General features: G+C 41.2%; 1 protein-coding gene across 2 annotated transcripts in view; it reads right to left on the reverse strand.

The window, feature by feature from the left end:
* Nucleotides 1-18393, reverse strand: part of RAP2A (RAP2A, member of RAS oncogene family) — a 32607-nt gene extending 14214 nt beyond the window's left edge. Inside the window, exons 1-3 of one of the 2 annotated variants that reach the window (XM_080612183.1) lie at nucleotides 17789-18393; nucleotides 11125-11155; nucleotides 8021-10186 (exon numbers count right to left, since the gene is read on the reverse strand). In XM_080612183.1, the coding sequence (XP_080468309.1) occupies nucleotides 10109-10186; nucleotides 11125-11155; nucleotides 17789-18102 (423 nt within the window). In that variant the 5' untranslated portion in view covers nucleotides 18103-18393 and the 3' untranslated portion in view covers nucleotides 8021-10108. Of the gene's footprint in view, nucleotides 1-8020; nucleotides 10187-11124; nucleotides 11156-17788 lie in introns of those variants that run through there. The other variant, XM_080612182.1, reaches the window with a different exon arrangement.
* Between the last annotated feature and the right edge of the window lie 484 nt (nucleotides 18394-18877).

Consider the following 18877-nt stretch of genomic DNA (forward strand, 5'->3'; position numbering starts at 1 on the left):
CTCTGGGAAGTAATTTATCAGGATAATGGTAGATCTAGTTTTTTTACAGATTTGGTCAGTGCTGATATCAAGAGCTCTAGTTTTTCCTTCTCCCTACAACTCTTCCCCTCGCCATTCTCCAGTCTATAATTAGGGCTGAGCACATACCGCAGTTTCCTCCACAACTACAGCACTGACAAGGTGTCTTTCCCACAACAATTCACATACAATTTACTCATTATTCAGATTTCTAATTTGTTCCAGACATTGAACCACAGAGTCACTGGGGCAGGAAGAGACCTTGGGAAGTCTCTAGTCCAATATGCTGTTCAGAGCAGGGTCAGCCAGGAGATCTCAGCCAGCTTGCTCAGGGCCATGTAGTCTTGAAAACCTCCAAAGACAGACCTTCTACAACCTCTTTGGAAATTTGCTTTAGTGTTTAGTTTAGCTTTGCTACGGAATTCAAAGCATACTGGCAGGTAATGGAGGAAGATGAGACAAGCAGATGACTGAGTTGCATAAGGCTTGTTTCCATAGAAAAAGGGCTGAGAAACAAATGCCAAAGCTATACAAATATTTATAGCCATTTATATAGAGGAACTGATAGTCATCCTTACAAGACTCAAGATAGGCATATATGCTAGAATTCTGAAAGCAAAGTGAATTAACCAGATTTTACAGAATTAACTAAAACTCAAGCAGAAGTTAATGAGAACTTCAATCTCTTTATCCTGTATCTTTAAACTATAGAAATTTTTTAGTGGATACACAAAGTAAAAACTTCGGCTAGCAAAAACACTCAAACACATATGCTTTTTAAAAGGGCCAGAAGGCTATAGTCCTATAATATATTATTATTTTACTCTTCAAAGTGAACATGTTCTTATATTCCTTTAAACAATTTATAATCACTGATAAAAATCCCACTGCAAAACCTAAACAATTCTAATAGGATTTTCTCTAGCTCATTAAAATTACACTTTTACAGTCTTCAAGAATAGGGCTAACAATTAATTCAAAACCTTCTTAGTAGCATCACCTGTTTCCAGAGGATTAGAGTTCAGTAAGGATCCTGTCATGCTGTCCAGTCAGAACCACGCAGAAAGCAACAGTTTCTCCTCCACATTAAGGTAAGAACTTTCTTACTCCGTGAAGTCAAAGCTGCTGACTTTCAGCACTACCCAGATCCAGCCTCTGAAAACATAGGCAAGCCTGGATCACAAAATTCACCTCTGAAAATTTGATTGCCGCCATCTGGTCTGCAGAATCAAGCATTACATATGCATATAATCTACATTTCCATAGTGGTTTTTAGTTAGTTACTTTTTAAAGAATTTGACCTTTCGCAATGAATCTAGCTTCAGGTCACTAAAATTCCAGGAAAAGTAAAATAAAAATAATGGCATTAAGAGATGAACAACCTGGCATAAATTTCTGCTCTTTCATCAGTCCCCAAGTAGAAGCTAAGTCAGGTAGATACCACAGTTTATATGATATTGCATAACCTGAAGAGAATTTGTGTGCCTAGTAGAAAGCAGACACTTCGTTGTTGCCCCAGTAACCAAAGGAGAATACAGCTTAATGTCCTTCAAGCTAATAAAAATATCCTACAATGCATATAAGAAAACTGCAAAAAATGCTCTGTTGAGACAGATTTTCCTCACAAGAGTATGATTAGGTTATTACTGTGGCGATTTTTAAGAAGATAGAAAATTTTACAGAAATTCTAAGCAAGTGGCCACACTGCTACAGTGAACCAGTTTAGGAGAAAATAGTACAAGTTATATAATTTTCTTTTACTTCAGAAGTAGCATTATGACTTCATGTCCTTCTGACTACAGTCAAGCCCTCTTACCAATACAAAACTTGTCACCAAGAAAGAAAAAACCAGACATGAATCTGAAGGCCTTGACTAGTTTCATTAGCAGATGCTCTGAAAGCCTCTTCACTCCTGCACAGTTTCTACCAGAACATTTGACTTTCAACTTTGGAAAGATAAACATTCTGCCATGACTTCAGAAAGATGGTGGCCCTTATCTTAGAGAATAATTTATCTAATTATCATAAGTCTGGTTTAAATAATTGGAATGCCTGAATAAACAGAGCACCAAGAAGGTTTTCTTTTCCACAGTTTTCAGAAGTGACCTCTATCTTTGACAATGCAACTTGTAACTCTAGCAATTTGATTCAAAAAGAGCACATCGACTAGGTTAAGTGAAACTGTTTCCATATCTAAAGATGAATATACAAAAATAAGAGCTTCCAAAATCATGTGGGGGTTTTGTTATTTGTTTTGGGTTTTTTTGTTAAGTTTTGGTTCAAATTCAAATATAAAATACTACCTCTATGTGATGGATATAAGGTATGACTTACTGATAAACTCTCCTCTATGTTGAGCATAGAATAGAATCATAGAATAGTCAGGGTTGGAAAGGACCTGAGGATCATCTAGTTCCAACCCCCCTGCCATGGGCAGGGACACCTCACACTAAACCATGTCACCCAAGGCTCTGTCCAACCTGGCCTTGAACACCACCACCGATGGAGCATTCACAACTTCCCTGGGCAACCCATTCCAGTGCCTCACCACCCTCTCAGTAAAGAATTTCTTCCTTAGATCCAATCTAAACTTCCCCTGTTTAAGTTTTAACCCATTACCCCTTGTCCTGTCACTACAGTCCCTGATGAATAGTCCATCCTCAGAATCACTGTAGGCCCCCTTCAGATACTGGAAGGCTGCTATGAGATCTCCACGCAGCCTTCTCTTCTCCAGGCTCAACAGCCCCAACTTTCTCAGCCTGTCTTCATACGGGAGGTGCTCCAGTCCTCTGATCATCCTCGTGGCCCTCCTCTGGACTTGTTCCAACAGTTCCATGTCCTTTCTATGTTGAGGACACCAGAACTGCACACAATACTCCAAGTGAGGTCTCACGAGAGCAGAGTAGAGAGGGGCAGGATCACCTCCTTCGACCTGCTGGTCACGCTCCTTTTGATGCAACCCAGGATACAGTTGGCTTTCTGGGCTGAAAAAACAGTTTTCTTAGGAACCTTTTTTCCCCCCATTCTTCCTGTAATAAGACATTTGCCAATTAAAGAAAAACAACAGCACATTACTTCATTCTAAATCAGCATCCAGAATATATTTGAAGACTTGAAACTAAGTTTTACCCATACTAGTATCCAGAACTTTCCTAGTAAAAACTTGTTTATAAAATGACATCAAATATAGAGTATGTAGCTCATAAAACAGTAAAATCTAAACATCTTATTCTTCCTTACATGTGTTTATATATGTCTCAAATCTAACATTTGAGTAACTCTTGAAATGAAGCCTGCTAGAATGAGGAAATCTGATATGAGGAAATCTAATCATCTCAGATGTTGAGCTATTTATATGTTAACTATTGTACAATTGTTAATTTCTTTGGGTCTAGTCTAGGATAAAAAAGCTTCCTTTCCCCAGAAGAGTTTTACTAACCTGTCTGACAGCCATTTTATTGTCTACAAAGATATTTTGTAGTATTCAGTCATCTTGAAGACCATTTTATCTTGCTAACCTTAACCCTATCTGCTATTAGGCCATGCCTGCACCAGCAAGGCTACCCTCTGGGACTCCATCACCACACAGCTACCTACACCACTGCATCTCTGGGATTTTAAGTCACCTGGCTGCTTTGGCCAATGTCAAAGCTGTGTCAGCAGTGGAGGGGGTGCACCAGGTCAGAGCCCAAGGCTCCTGGCTGTCAGCTTCCCTAGATCACTGGCACCTCTGTGGTCTGGCTGATGACCTGTGTCACCCAAAGAGATGGCTACTTAGCTGAACTGATGGAAAGGATGGGCTTTGCTAGCAGATTGAAAAAGCAATGAGTGCATGCATGTGAGAGAGGAAAGGAGAGAAAAAAAGAATGAAAACCTTCACAAAAGGCTATTTTACTTACTGTCATTATTTTTCATAAGGGGATAAAACAAGTAAGTCAGGCCAACCTAAATAATTTCTTCAAGATGTTGCAAATTCCCACATGGGCACCCATTTTAATATTGCTTAAATTAGGCAGGAAACAAATAATGTGGCTTCATATTGGTTTAACCAGACTTGTTCAGAAGGTAGCTTAGTGACAAAATTTTCATATGTGGACAAAGCCTATTTTAAATAGAAGATGACTGCAGAACCTTGTGAAATCCACATTTTGTTTTTCGTCCTGACCCCACAGGCTGGAAGACTGAAAAACTCCTCTGCACATATATGCATATATGTACATTTTAACTGTCTCTCAGTAAGCTTATTCTTAAAGTGGCAGCATTTAGGTAGGTAACAGTTTGATACCTTAGATGCTAAACTATCAAATACTTTATTCTGAGAAACAAACTACTACCACAATATTTAAATGTCTGTTTGACACGTTCCAGGTACAGAAAGGATGACAATTTGTATATTTAACCTTCAAAAGTGACAGTAATAATGGTAAGAAAATATTTGAGAAAGTTGGATTTCTTTTAAGAAAGAGCCTATATTTAAAGGTACCACATACCTTAGCGTCCATTATACCTTCTTCATTGAATCACTAATTGGTAACTAGAATTTCCTGAAATTGTCCACTAATTATTTTTTCCACATTAAGTTGTCCTATGCAGAAAGGCCATTTCAATTAATATGAAGGTGTGTGCGTGGGTGTGAAGCCCAGACTGTTCCCAGTCCTTTTAATCTAACCACATTTCTTGCTGACAGAAAGTCTTTCAAAAGGAAGGCGTTTTGATCATCTCTGGGAGAAGAATGTAGACTTCAATTACCAGTCCAATTATCCCAGCTAGGAAGGCAATACAATTGCTTAATTTTAGAGTAATAAGGGACATTCAAGGTGTGCCTTCTCAGCTTTCTTCCAAGTTTGAGCTTTCCATTGTCCTTTTCTGGCAGATGAAGCCACCATGATGGCAGTCACTATTTCTGAATAAAACCATCTGGAGGAGAATTCAACATACACTAAATTCAGCTATTTCAGACCTTCAGGTTATTTGTTTTCTGTCTTCAATATGCTCAAGTTAAAAAAGGATGCGGTTTTGGATATTTTAGCCAAAAACAGTTTATGAAGGTTAGAACAAGACAAACAATATCCTGCAATAAACAGCAAATGATACTGAAGTTCTTGAGAATCCATGAAAAGAATACAGAGTAGACTTTGTTTGAATCAACAAGCTAGCAACTCTTCCCAGAGGTGAAAACTTTGTAACTAGAGGTTTGTTTTTTTTCCTCAATGCGTCCCTATCAAGCCTAGGGATACGCCAGTAAATCCTGCAACACATAGTATGCAGGCCACCCTTCTTCCCTCTTTCTTATGTTCCAGAGCAGTCTGGACTTTTTAAGTTCAAGTATCCTGACCCTAGCTTTCCTCAAACCTTGGTAGGTAGAAATGGAATTATTATTATTGATTTGTTACAAAAGAAGTAAGGGGAAGCAGTCAGGAGAAACCACTTTTCCATCATCAGGTCAGACTACCATGATGCTTATCTTGAGCTTCTCGTGACAAAGTTTTCAGATAGATAATGGTTATTTTGAACATATCTGCTGTAGTTCAGTAGTATGACTGAGGGTTCATATTGTCTGCAAGTACCAGTCATCTCCCTCCCCTGAGAAAGGACCCTGTCTCTAGTTCAACATTCATATTGTGTCCTGTCTGTACCTCCTTACAGCTGCCCAGTAGCTGAAATCTTGGCAATTACTAACATGGCTGACAGTGTAAATCAAAGAGATGGGAAGAACAGTAGCTTTGGTCCATCAGGAGGCTGTTCAAGGACTGCAGTTGCTCACTATGGTTCCTAAACCCCACACTTGCACAGATGCAAAGCAATTCCAGCAATCCTCCAATTCCATGGACAGTTAAGAATCTGAGGCACCAGGCCTGGTGTCAGCAGGACTACTTTCACAATAATGCCAGACCTTTAAGTAAAAAACTGGTACTCCTAGTACTAATAGGAACAGCATTCCTTGCCAACAGTTGCTGACAGACTCATCTGATGGGTAGCAAGCATCTGATTTCGGATGATATGAAATCTGGCTACAGAAAGCACCAGAAATAAACAGGTTACAAGGTTTGACTGAAAACTGTTAGATGGTAAACAGATCCACCAGAAAATTGCAGCAGCTACATATTTTATGATAGTGACACTTCAGTAAGTAACAGAGGTTACACAATCCCAAATGGAACAACAATAATGTATACACAGTGCCAGACCAGAAGCAAGATATTGGATATACATTCATGCATCCAGGCAAAACTATCATCTGAGCCATAATATAATCTCTAAAGGCAGCAGAGGATTCTTCAAGCCTAATCCCATCAAAAACAGCCATTTACCACATCAACAGACAGCCTAGCTTCTCCTGAATTTGATTAAAATTTGGGAATATCTGGATTGAGTGGAGTTCCAGAATGTGCCATAATGCCTAAATTTTCTGGAACATCAGAGGATCAAGGAGCAGAGGGCTACCGATACTATCACATCGCCAACCTGTAACAAATACTGGAGAAGCAGATGATACGAAGACAGCCTGCTGAGCAACTGCAGCTTTTAATGTTAAGTGAGGCTGCAGACATCCAAACTGAAGGGGAGGAGTTTGGGGAAACACAGAATAGATGCCTATGAAGACTAATTAATCAAGTTATTCACATTTGATATTTAACATTAAATCTCTATGGACTCTCAGAAGGCTATCTTGATATCATCTGCTTCTCCGCTTTTTTCCTAGGAACGAGTTTATCATCCCTCAGAAAACTGTTTGTACAAAGATAGCCACCTAAGCAGATTCTGCTCCAAATACAATGCTATAATCAGCAATATAATACAACCTGTACATAGAACTCTTTTTAGAGAAGGAAGACATCTGAAGTACAAGAACTGCCAAGCCCATGCTGTGGACCATCAAGTCTGTTGTCTAGTCAATATTCTATACTAACAAGATCCATACAAAGGCATTCAGAAATTCACTGCTCAAAATGTAAGGAATGCAACTCATGTGAAAAGCAGGAGGTAAAGAGAGAAAAACATTTTGATGGCAAATATTTCAGATGCAAAACTGGGGTAGGTAAATATACTGAGACTCCAGAAAAATTTAGGGAGCCATGTCCAAGAGACTTCTCCACAATATTTCTGTACACCCACTTAATTTCTTGACAGGCCACATCCATCTGAAGTTTTTTTGTCAAAACAAGGTAGCTGTCTGAAGGCCTTCAGCTGTGCGAACCCAGCTGAGCCATATATTGGAATCACAACAGGGTCACACATAAGATCTCCTGGGATTTATAGATTAGGCACTCAAGCAGCCATGTCCCTTGAGTGGCCTAATTCACTGAACATTCCTCTGTGAATCTAATAACACAGTAACAGTAAGATAACAACACACACAACCGATTTCCCTTCCACAGGAAGTCACGGGAATAAAAGCAAGCAGTGGCAATGCCGTTTCTCACTTTTAACATGGCAGTACAGCTATTACAGCACTGATCAAGGAGGTGGAAGACCTATACCATACACCTTCTTTAGTCACAGGAGTTTCACATCTGCTTTTCCCAGGAGACTACTCCAGCCACTAAGCTACAAGTGAGGTTGAGAAAATACTCTTCAGTCTTCCTGTTGAAGATGAGCCACTATGAAGACAAAATACATGAAAGCAAATTCACAAGTCCCAAGGGAACAAGAACAGGAAAAGGTCAGGTGTACATGCTGAAGAAAGATACTAGGAACAGAAATCCAGGGATTTCTTAGGACTGCCAAAAGCCACTGCAAAAATGCAACCTCAATACCCCATATACTGAAATGTCACCAAAATACTCCCCTAGTCCAAGTGACCACAGTATTTCAGGAAAAGTCAGCTGTTGCTTCATAATGACACAATGGCTTCCATTTTTTCCCCTATTCTTTCAGAATTGAAGAGCTTTGATCAGTGAGAAGGCCACCCTCTCAAGAGAAGAGATTCTACATATAGAAGGAGACAGCTCAGGTGGTTTGCTGCAACAGGACTACACACCTCAGAGCAAAGCAGATTCCCAAAATCTGACACAGAAAAGAAACACTAAGCTATTTTGCAAGACCCATTTCTCATTTATTTCTTAATAAAATGCAAGAAAAGAGAAGGCTGACACTGGGAGGAGGGGGCAGGGGAGCAGCATCTCCTCCAGTGCACTGCATTTTCCAAAGATCAGTGCCAGGATCCCCTGCTTTGGACAGCATCCTGCACATTTGGTACAAAACCAAAGCCAATCTCTGCTACCCCCAAACCTCCAGTGTATACTGAGGAGGTTATCTGCTAAAGATCCCAAGCAGATCAAACAGATTTAAGTGGTACTACATTGACCCCTCCACATGCACTCTCCTCCCCAGACCTAACACCGCACCCAAATGAATTCATTCCAAATTACTGTTCGGATTTTGATTGTGGACTGCAGCATTAACCCAACAGAAGGTGACTCATGCTTCTCTCTTCCAGGCATTGTAGGGAGTAATCTGCATGTCAGCCACCAAAAATCTAACCGCTTCTGAGACAAGCAGAGCAGATGCCTTCTTTAAACTGCAAGATGGCAAGCCTGATTTGATTGGAGACTGAGAAGAGCTCAAGCCATTTAGATTTTTTTGGATGGGAGGCACGCAAGGTGTATGAAAGGCATCTGATAAAATGCTCCAGAAGAAATAGCTCAAGGTGACCATCTTCTGTGCTCCAAACTGTTTTCAAAAAGAAAATGAATTCCTGGGGAAAAAAAAAAAAAGAAAAAAAAAAGACAAAACAAAAAACCACCAAACCACAACTAACCCATGAAAAACACAAAATACCATCACTCGACTGGTTTTCAGCAGAAGAGGGGCAAATTTTAAAAATGAAATTGAAAACATGGTAAGAAAAATTCAAAAGAGAAGCAGTTCTTAAGACCTAATTTACGTATTTCTTATTTCTTAAGACCTGATTTACGTATATAACATAGGTCTTACAGATTTCATGGGTTTTTCGAAAGAAAAAACCCAACACATTCCAATTATTTGCATATTTACAGAATGTTTCAAGTAAGATTTTGTACTGTAGTTAAAACGATGTTATAGCAATGTGGGAAACTGCAATCAAATCTAATCAGATAAAATAGGCTGATCAGTACTGGCTTATCCTCTATACTGTAAAATACATTAGGAGTAAAAGCAAAACTTGCTTGTCACAGCAAGCACACATACGGTCCAGAGGTAATCTTTGTCAATATTTCTAGAAAGCACCTTTTTTTGCAATTAATCAGAAATCCAGGACCAAAGCTCTTCTTCACAACATTCAGAGCACTTAAGTTCAGCACCCTTTCCAATTCATTTCCAGTTCAAATTAAATTGTACTTGAGTTGATACTCACATGGGAATCTCAAACACTATTAATCTTTTAGTTAAGCTGGCTATGTGTTAACCAGAACAATAAATAACAGGAAGTCACCAAACCATTCTATAAAGTAAGAGTTGTATTTTATTTTACCCAGATCAGTACCCTAAGCTGTTACATTCTAATATTTAAAAAGTTTAATGTCTGCCTCATTACCCTGACTTTTTGCAAAAGTTAACGATATTTTTAAAGCTGTTAAGGCTCCACCTACATGACACAAGCAACATTTCAAAACAAGCTAATCAACTTGAAAAACACTTAATCTTTTGTCCTTCACCCGATCTTTCACCTAGTCCAGGCACAATTAAGACAAGAATTGAAACGTTGTCACCATTGCATTTTTAAAGGGTACAGCACCAAACTACTGAGTGAACTCTATGACATTAATGTTGAGAAAGGATAACATGTTCATATCACACCTTTAATTCTCTTGTCTAGACTAGGATTTAAGACAACACAGCTGTTAAAATGCAATCTGTTAACAAAGAAAGTGTCTGAGTTGCACTCATCATTGTACTTAGACTGTACTGTTTGCCTTAGTGCAGCAAAAACCGAATACTAGCTGTGTATTGGAAACCTCTGGAAAACAAAAAGAAAACAGCAAACCCAAAACCACCAAAGAAAAACAGACCAGCAGGAAGCTAATGAATAACAGAACATGAAGAAGCAGATAGCCATAGTTCTTTTTACCTTAACAATCACATAAATTGTAAATCTTTGTGCAAGTTACTACGTGTCAGGATAATTTAGCACTGCAGTCCCAATTGCTTCCTTATTCTCTCTCAAAACGTTATCATCACATACCACCTACACAATTTACAAGAAGGAAAAAGAAGAGAAAAAAAAAATGTTTGAGCAACACTTGCAATTATTTCAGGAATGGAAATAACCAGTAACCCCAGGTTTGTTCTTAGGTGCAAGAAATAAAAACCTGACACTGAATTATTAAGGGAAAGACTACATTTAATGATTTTTTTGGAAAGTCACCCACTCAGACATTTCAAATTTTCACCTAAAAACTTCCAAATGCCAAAGAGTGTGTATTTTTGAATTTTCAGTCCAAAAAGCATGCCCACTAACACAAGAGTTTTAACTAAACATACTGTTACCCAGAAGGTTTTATGTATGGCCAAGCAACAAGATTTGTCTTTATCCATATACTATTCAACTGAAGAGTAGAGAATCATGGTTATTTTGAGATGAAAGTTACTGCCAACTGTGTTGGCTATAAAAATCAGTATTTAAAAAATTATTGTCCTCTAGGCAAAACAGAAATTCAAAGGCAAAACAGAAATTTTAATGAGCAATGATTTTTTTTTTGATAAAATTTTCCAAACAGTCATTGCAAAAATCTGTGTCAAAATAGCTTAATGAAGAGCAAGATAGAAAACATTCAACCCCAAGCATCAATGATGTATTAGTGTACTAAACGATGAAAGCCATTATCACTGTTATATATTTGGTCTTTAACACATTAAATAGCATTTTTACAACACAGACATGATCAAGCAACACTGCACAACCCAAAACGAATTTAAGAAGTCTTGCCACACATTGTTCTACTACTTCATTATTGTAGCTATCCATATTTATTCACACACCACTACAACATGAGCTACAGCAGTAATTAAGACCTTAGAAGAGATGATGCTAAGTGATACAGGCATCATAAAAAGATATAGATGTGCTCTACTCTAAACTAGCACAATCTAACCTAAACATGCATACAGAAGGAGCTTGCCTACCTGACTTTTCCAATAAAAGTCCAAAGAATACCTAAAAGCAGGAGGGGATAAAAAGATTTATTTTCAGTGCACACATAAGGAAACTATCATGTCACTTTACCTTACAAAGAAAAAATTAATAAATCTTAGAAAATAATACCTATGCAATTATCTGGGGTGAGGGGTGGAGGGCAGAGGGAGCAGCCAAAACCTGTCATGGTTATAGCATTCTCTCAAATTATCATGGTTTCCCCCTGAAGTAATTCAAAGCAACATGAATATTTCAGATTATCAAGAAAGTATGTGTGCGTGTATGTGTGTGTGTGTGTGCGGGCAAGAGTCAAAAGAGTCATGAGAACTCTGCAAGTATGACATTTAATTCAGAAGCTTCTAGAGGAAAACATTAGTGTGTTCCAAAGATGCATGAACACCTTGAAATATCCAAGTTTAAGACTAAACCAAGCAACTTTAAAATAATCCTCTATAACTTAAAATTGCATGCTGTCAGAGACATGTTTTAGAGTATGTATGAATTCCTCAGTTGAATCAAGAAACCTATAATTTTGTCTGACAGAATTAGTTTATTAATTTCAAATTAAAACAAAGGTTGATTTGCAAAAGAAAAAGATCTAAACTCTATATAGCCAGAAAGAAGTGCTGGAAAGTTATTTTAAAAGCATGAGAACATAGAGAAAAACTAAAAATCTGAGTTTAAAACTAAATAAATTTTGCAGTAATGTCCTGTATCTGTAAAGTTGTACTCTATTACAGACACTATTACAGTCTATGTACCAGTTCCCCAATAAGACAGAAGAAATGGCCATACAGCTAAAGGTTCTGATGTTATGTACAGTCAGGGTCAATTTGATAAGACTGATTCTTTGTGTTTACCTCTCCTTTAGATCTTTATATCACTACAGATCTTAGAATTCTATCCAGGTTCTTACAGTTTCTCCAAAATATGTACAAGTGTTTGATGGGATTTAAGACATATTAATCTGTTCTTCCAATAAAGTGCTAAATATCATCTGAAAGGTGCACAAGAGTGGCTGGTAGCTTGGCCAGGCATCCTATAGAGAATGGGGACCATGTTTATTACTTGCTCTGCCTTTTTCATGTAAAGATGAGTACTCTAATCAGCCTACTACACTGAGATTATTGCAAGAAAAAACTCTTGCTGAGAAAGACTTCAGGATTTCAGTCTCTTCTTATTTCTATCATCTCTACACATTCAGCATCTATGAAAGTCCTTAGACATTTGTCAAGCTTCACATACTGTATTTCAGAGGAATAGGATTTTCCAAGTTTCATTTCTACCAAACCCTTACGTATTTCTTCCTGGAAGGTTGGAGTTATGTTTGTGTTGACTAGGTTATAGCAGTTTTTATAAAGAATTCTCTAGAAAGTTAGAAAAATTAGAAAAATATTTTCTGAAAATAAAGATGAGAAATATAGAGAATTCCAGAAATCTTCTAAATTCAACCATGCTTAAAGAGGATTTACGATCTTTGAGTAAAAAGCAGACTTAATTTCCATAGTACTTGGAAAGCAACATTTTCAAACTACATATTTGCACAATTTGTAATTTTAAGTATAGTTTTTCAGACTTAATCGCCATTAAGTCAATAAATATGTCAATTAGCACTGACTGAAGATGCTGATTTCACAATTAGTACATTTCAATAATTACATCTCTTGTATGTTTTAAATCACCACACAGAGTCCCTAGACTGAGAGGCAGGCTCTCGCCCTGATAACAAACACCACCATGAAGAACATTCTCAACTCTGAAACACATTCCTGTCATATTTCTTAGCAATATACCTGTATCATTTAGTTTGCATCTTCAGCCAGTCTAAATTAATAAATGTTCTGGTCTTTGTTTTCCAGAAAAAGAGCAATAGATTAATAAAAAGGCTTTTTTGTTTTTTCACTATTGGAAATAAAATAGTATTTTTGAGAAATGCTTTACGCAGAATCTGTTAAGAGTCTCCAAAACATGAATACAACATTCCTGTCTTTAAAGCACTGGTCAGACATCTAGAGAAACTACTGCAAGTGATAAGCTCCAAAAATTTTGAGTTCCTTTTTATTTCTGTGCTTTAGTTTGTTGTTCAAATTGAAAAAATCTCTTCTCTTTCATGGGGTTCTACTAAAAATATGTATATTAAAGCCTGGAGGACAGATTGAGAAATCACATTATTGAAGGCTTCATAAGCACCTAGAATACATATCTAACAAGGTTTAAACATACCTTCATGGAAGAAAAATATTGGCAAAGTAATTTCTAAAATTAAAAATCAATATAATAACAGCAGATTCTCTTCAGAGAACTTTCTAATCATACAGAAGACAAATACAAAAGTGTTACCTAACTCCTTTTGTCCACCAAAAAAAAAAAAAAAACCAACTCAAAAAAACCCCCACAAAAAACTACACTGCTTAGCCTACATATTCACTACTTATTTCTAAATCTTGATACCTAACTGAGGAGTACCAGTTCCAATCTGTTTCATTTGACAGTTTCTGCTCTTCCTCCACTGCAGATCTTCGCTTGCATGGGCTGCTCAGTTTAGCCTTGCTCTCCCAAATAAAAGGTTTCTCCAGAAAACAGCTCATTCTGCAACTACAGCGAGTTCTGTCCACAGCATAAACAGACTGTTCTTGGCTGCCAAGCTTGCAAATCCATTTTGGAGGGAAAGAAGGTCCCAGAGTTGCAGCACCTACAAATGCACAGATAACATCTTTTGCATAACATCTCACCAGGAGACAGTAAAGCAGCAGATGATTCCTTTTATCCTTCTTGTATACAGAAAGTAAGAAGTACTCTTCAAAGCTACCACATAAAAAATATTATGCTTACTTACACTCCATCTTCCCAACAGCACAAACCCCCAGCACTTGCAAGAGCCAGAGGAAACAAGGTTTAATAGACATATTTGGCACAAGTAGGATCCAGAAACTTGTGCCAGGTGCCCAAAACCCCAAGATCATGGGGGCTAGAACACTTCATTTCACATAAGTAGTCAGTTGGATAGTGATTAGGAGCTACCAAAATGCTTACTTAGCTACCATCATCGGTGGTAACACCTTCAAACAAGCACAGAGACACTCAGGTTCCTAAACCCAGAGATCAATCCTCTACTTGTGGCCTCATTCTGCACAACTCATCACCCTATGTCAGGACACAACCCCTCCATCCTCCTGTTTTCTGATTACACTCCTCATCCAGAAAAACAAGGCATCCACAGCTTCACTCACCACAGGCACATCCCACTTCATCTGTTTCCTGGCCCCCACATCCTGATACCAAAGCACAAGTTTCAGATAAGCAGGGCTAGTTGTAAGCACTGCAAGAACAGCTGATTGCAGAAGAGATTGCTTTGTACAACACAAGCTATAGCCAAGTAACTTCTTGGGTAGAAACTATTGTAAGACACAGCATCTGGAGGAGGAGGAACAGCAGCTATGATTTTTGCACCACTGTGATCCTTCATCCAATACCAGCAGCATTCTGCACAGTGGGAAACTGTCCCAGAGTACAGTGAGCACTTATGAAACCTCTTCCTTCTCCTCACTTTGTGTCTAGGCAGAGCTATTGGGTGTGTACCCATCTGCTCAGAACTGACAGGGCTCCTTCACTGAAGGCAAAGCACCTGGACTCATTCTTAGAAAGACCTAGACAAAAATATTTTATTTACTTTAAAAATAAGAGTATGGTTTACATTTAAACCACTTCCCAGGAAAGAACTTTAATTACCTGTTTAAAAGCTACGGAGGCATCCTCCACTCTTGATAAAGCTGTGCACCATGACTGAAAGGGATGCAAGGCTGCCACGCTATACAGTACACAAAGAAGACTGACTACATAGTTTTGCCATAAGAGCCTTCTCTGTAAACTGGAAGACCTGGATTTCAGTCCTTTTCTGAGTCTATTTATGCATTTTTTTAAATACTAAACAGACATTTAATGAGAACAGAAATACACTGACCTCAGCCTCTTCTAACCACTAAGCTTCAGAGTTAAGTAAGGTCCACTTGTTTCCTCCTTTTCATTCATGAAGATGTCATTTGTTCCTGTAAAGTTAACTTCACCAGGTGGAGTGAAGGATTCCTTTAGCTTAGTCTGGCCTGGTATGTGGTGGTTAGACCAGGGAAGCAGAAGACTCAAGCGTGCGTTTCTTAACCTGAAGAAGGAAATTTACCTGCCTTCTCTACTTCATGGGAGAGTAATTAAAATTACTCTCTAATTATGTAATAACACAAGGATTTATGCATTAAGAAAAAAAAACTAAATTGCAAGGACAACACATAAAGTGCAGAGATACCTGACAGTTAAGAGACCTGGCCAATTGGTTTTCCAGAACAATGAAAGTTCAGAGATTATTTAGATCATGGTTTTGTAGCAAAGCAAGCATACAGTTGTTATTTTCAGGCACATCTCATCCAAAATCCCTAAGTAAACAGGACTATGATTATTTTTCAATATGGATTAAATGTATTTGTGTAACTATAAATTATAATTTAGAAGTCTTTACACAGGTATAAATCTTTAAATACGCATTGTTCCAGTTTAACTAGTAAAAAGGATGCAAGCTTAAGTCAGCAGCACATTGTCTTACACCACCTGCAAACCTGAGCTCCAAAATGTAACAACAACAAAACAACCCACAAATATAAGATGAGGTGAGTTGAGAAGGAAAAATCCAGTACACTTGCTGAAACTACATCTTTTTAATATTGCAAGTCAACAGCATATCCATTTCAATTGCAACTCAGGACTTGTTAATATTTTCAAGATTTCATCTGCTTTTAGATTACATTGTGAAAGACAGATAAGCAATGTTTTAATCCTACATTTCACTAAAGTGCCTAACCAAAAGCCAAAAGTTAAAGCCTTGCAGTAAGAGATGACAGAAGCAATTAAAAGTAGCACTTAGATACACTGTCAGGAGTGCTGAGCCAATGTAACTATGGAAGTACAAGTTGCTTTCTATTCTGCTTCACCTAGTTACAGCTTCTCAGCTGGGGTTTGAATGCAGATGTTACATCGCAAGGCACAATGCAACCTGCAAAAGCCACAGCTAAGCATTCATAAAGTAAATTAATTTATATCACTGATTAAATACAGGAAAACCAAAGCATTTATTAATGATTAAAGTCTACCCTAACCACTCAGAGGAAAAAAAAAAGTTCTTCTATAAGGTATGTGTGAATAATAAGGATCATGAGGATATCATGGAAAACGCATTTTCCACAATAAATTCAATTCCACTATAATCCAAAATAACTTAATTACACCGGGATTAAGAAATCCCCAGTGAAAAAGTTAAGACACGCATTAAGAAACACCTACCACAACAGAGTTGCAAGTATCTAAAAATATCATGGCTTTGCCTCCTCCCTCTCCTTTCCCCAACTTGCCCTCCTCCCCAGTTTCAAAATACATCTTCCCCAGGCCTTGGGTCTGGAATGGTAGTTTCTGCAAACAGACCATGCCAACCATATGATTAGCCATTACCACGTTTTATGCTCCACTCTACATTAAAATGCAAATCCAACAGCTGTGGTCCAACTTAAGTTATTTACAAGGGCTCCCCTTTCAGATGTCCAAGCCAAAGCTGCAACCAGTTCTGCGACATAATTACAACCTCTCTCCACAGGCAATAACAGATCTCTGTCTGCGATGATGTGGCCAGCGGCATTTTCTCATCCAGGCTATGGTTCAGACGGTTGCTATGATTTCAAATAGTGCATCTACCCTTATTTTAGCATGACTGGCTGCATTTCAGCTGCTGACATCTGACTGACACATATCTAAACAACGTAGTGGTTATAAAAACAAACTGACAGTATGCACCGGTGTTTCACCATAGTGGATTCACTCGTGACAGAGCGGCTGGCAGCGCAATCGTGGGAAATTAAGAGAACAACCAGCATATATATGAGGCCTAACGCTCACAGCCATCACGTCTTTACCCAAGCTCTTGCGTTCTGCACTTTTTAAAGGAGTGGGAAGTTCCCAGAGGTACCTATGAAGGGATCTGAAAAGGCAAATCTCTACCTGCCGTTGGAGGCATGTGCCGCACGAAAACACCAGGTGCTTCCCTTGTAAATCAGCTACGGCATATCCATTAAAAAAGTACAGTCGAGGACAGACCCGATGCAATATTGGGGGAACTGCTTTTCCGCCGCAGGTTACAGCCACGGCACAGACTGCCGCCTGCCCGCCTGTGCTCAGCCTGCCTGCCATATATCTCGCAGGAGCACCCCAAACTTACCGCGTCGTAAACGCGAAAGGGGGATGGGAGAAGTGGTGGAAGGAGGGTGAGAAGCGGAAACCGCCAGAGCCCCCTGCCCCCGCTTCGCTACCCCTGCCGAACGTAGCCCGGGGGAGCCCGGCGCTGGGAGAGAGGCACCGGAGGGGGTCCCGCCGCCCAGGGGCGCCTCCAGAGAAGGAGGGAGGCGAGGAAAGGAAGCCACGGGGCAGGCACCTGAGCGGGCGGCAGGCAGGGCGTGGGCAGCCCCCGTGCCGGAGATCCGGGCCCTGAAGGGCGGCCCGGCGCGGGAGATAAGGGAACGGAGAGGGGGACAGGCGGCCCGCAGGCCCCGCCGGGCCGGGCTGGGCCGCAGGTGGGCGTCGGGCGCGGCCGGCGGAGGAGCGAGAGGCCGGCAGGCAAGTCACCTCTTGACGCGGATGATCTGGTCGCGCATGGGTCGGATATCCTGGAAGCTCTGCTGGTTGACCAGGCTGTAGACGAGGATGAAGCCCTGCCCGTTCTTGATGTAGAGGTCCCGCATGGAGGCGAACTGCTCGGTGCCGGCTGTGTCCAGGATCTCCAGGACGGAGGGGGAGGCGTCCACCTCGATCTCCTTGCGGTAGAAGTCCTCGATGGTGGGGTCGTACTTCTCGATGAAGGTGCCGGTCACAAACTGCACCGTGAGCGCCGACTTCCCCACCCCGCCCGAGCCCAGCACCACCACCTTGTACTCGCGCATCCTCCCGCCGCCACCACCCCCGCCAGCGCGGACGGAGCCCCCGTCCGTCCGATCCGCACCTGCCGACGGCCCCTCCTCACCCCCCCGCCATGGGCCGCCCCGCCCTGCCTGCCGCCGCCACCCCCGCTCCGCTCCGCGCCCGCCCGGCGGATGCTGCCGGACGCGGCGGCTGCTGGGCGGTGCTGCCGGCGGCGGGGCCGCGCTCGCGGGCTGCGGCGCGGCTGAGGTGGGGCGCGGGCCACTCCCCCTCCTGCCCCTGTCGCCACGGCAACAACCAACCGGCCGGCGCGCGGAGGGGCGCCGGGGAGGAAGAAAGAGCGGGGAGGCGGGCGGGCGGTGTCTCGTCACGTGGCACCTCCCCCGCCGGGAGGGGGGAGGATGGAAGGAGCCGGCCAACCGGCGGGCGCAAGCCGTCTCACGTGACTACGACGGCAGCAGCTGACTCGTCGGGCGGCGGCGGCACCGCCTCTCGCCCGCCGCTGTCGCCGTGGAGACAACGGCCCGCCCCCGCCCCGCAGCCAGCTCCTCGGGCCAGCTGCGCGACACGCGCTTCCCGCAGGGCCAACCAGCGGCCGCGCAACGGTCACGCGGCTGGCGGCATGAACCAATGGGAGCGCTGGCTGGGGGAGAGCGGGGCTGGGTGGGCGCTCGGCGGCCCCGAGGCCGGAAGTGCTTGTCAGGGGCTCGTGGTGCCGGGACTCGGTGCAGAGGCAGCTGCGGCCGTCTCGGTCCTGGGCCTCGGAAGCGGCATGTGGCCCGAATGGGAGCTGGTGTC

This window comes from Psittacula echo, assembly GCF_963264785.1.
Source record: "Psittacula echo genome assembly, chromosome: 3".
In the NCBI taxonomy this organism is placed as follows: Eukaryota; Metazoa; Chordata; class Aves; order Psittaciformes; family Psittacidae; genus Psittacula; species Psittacula echo.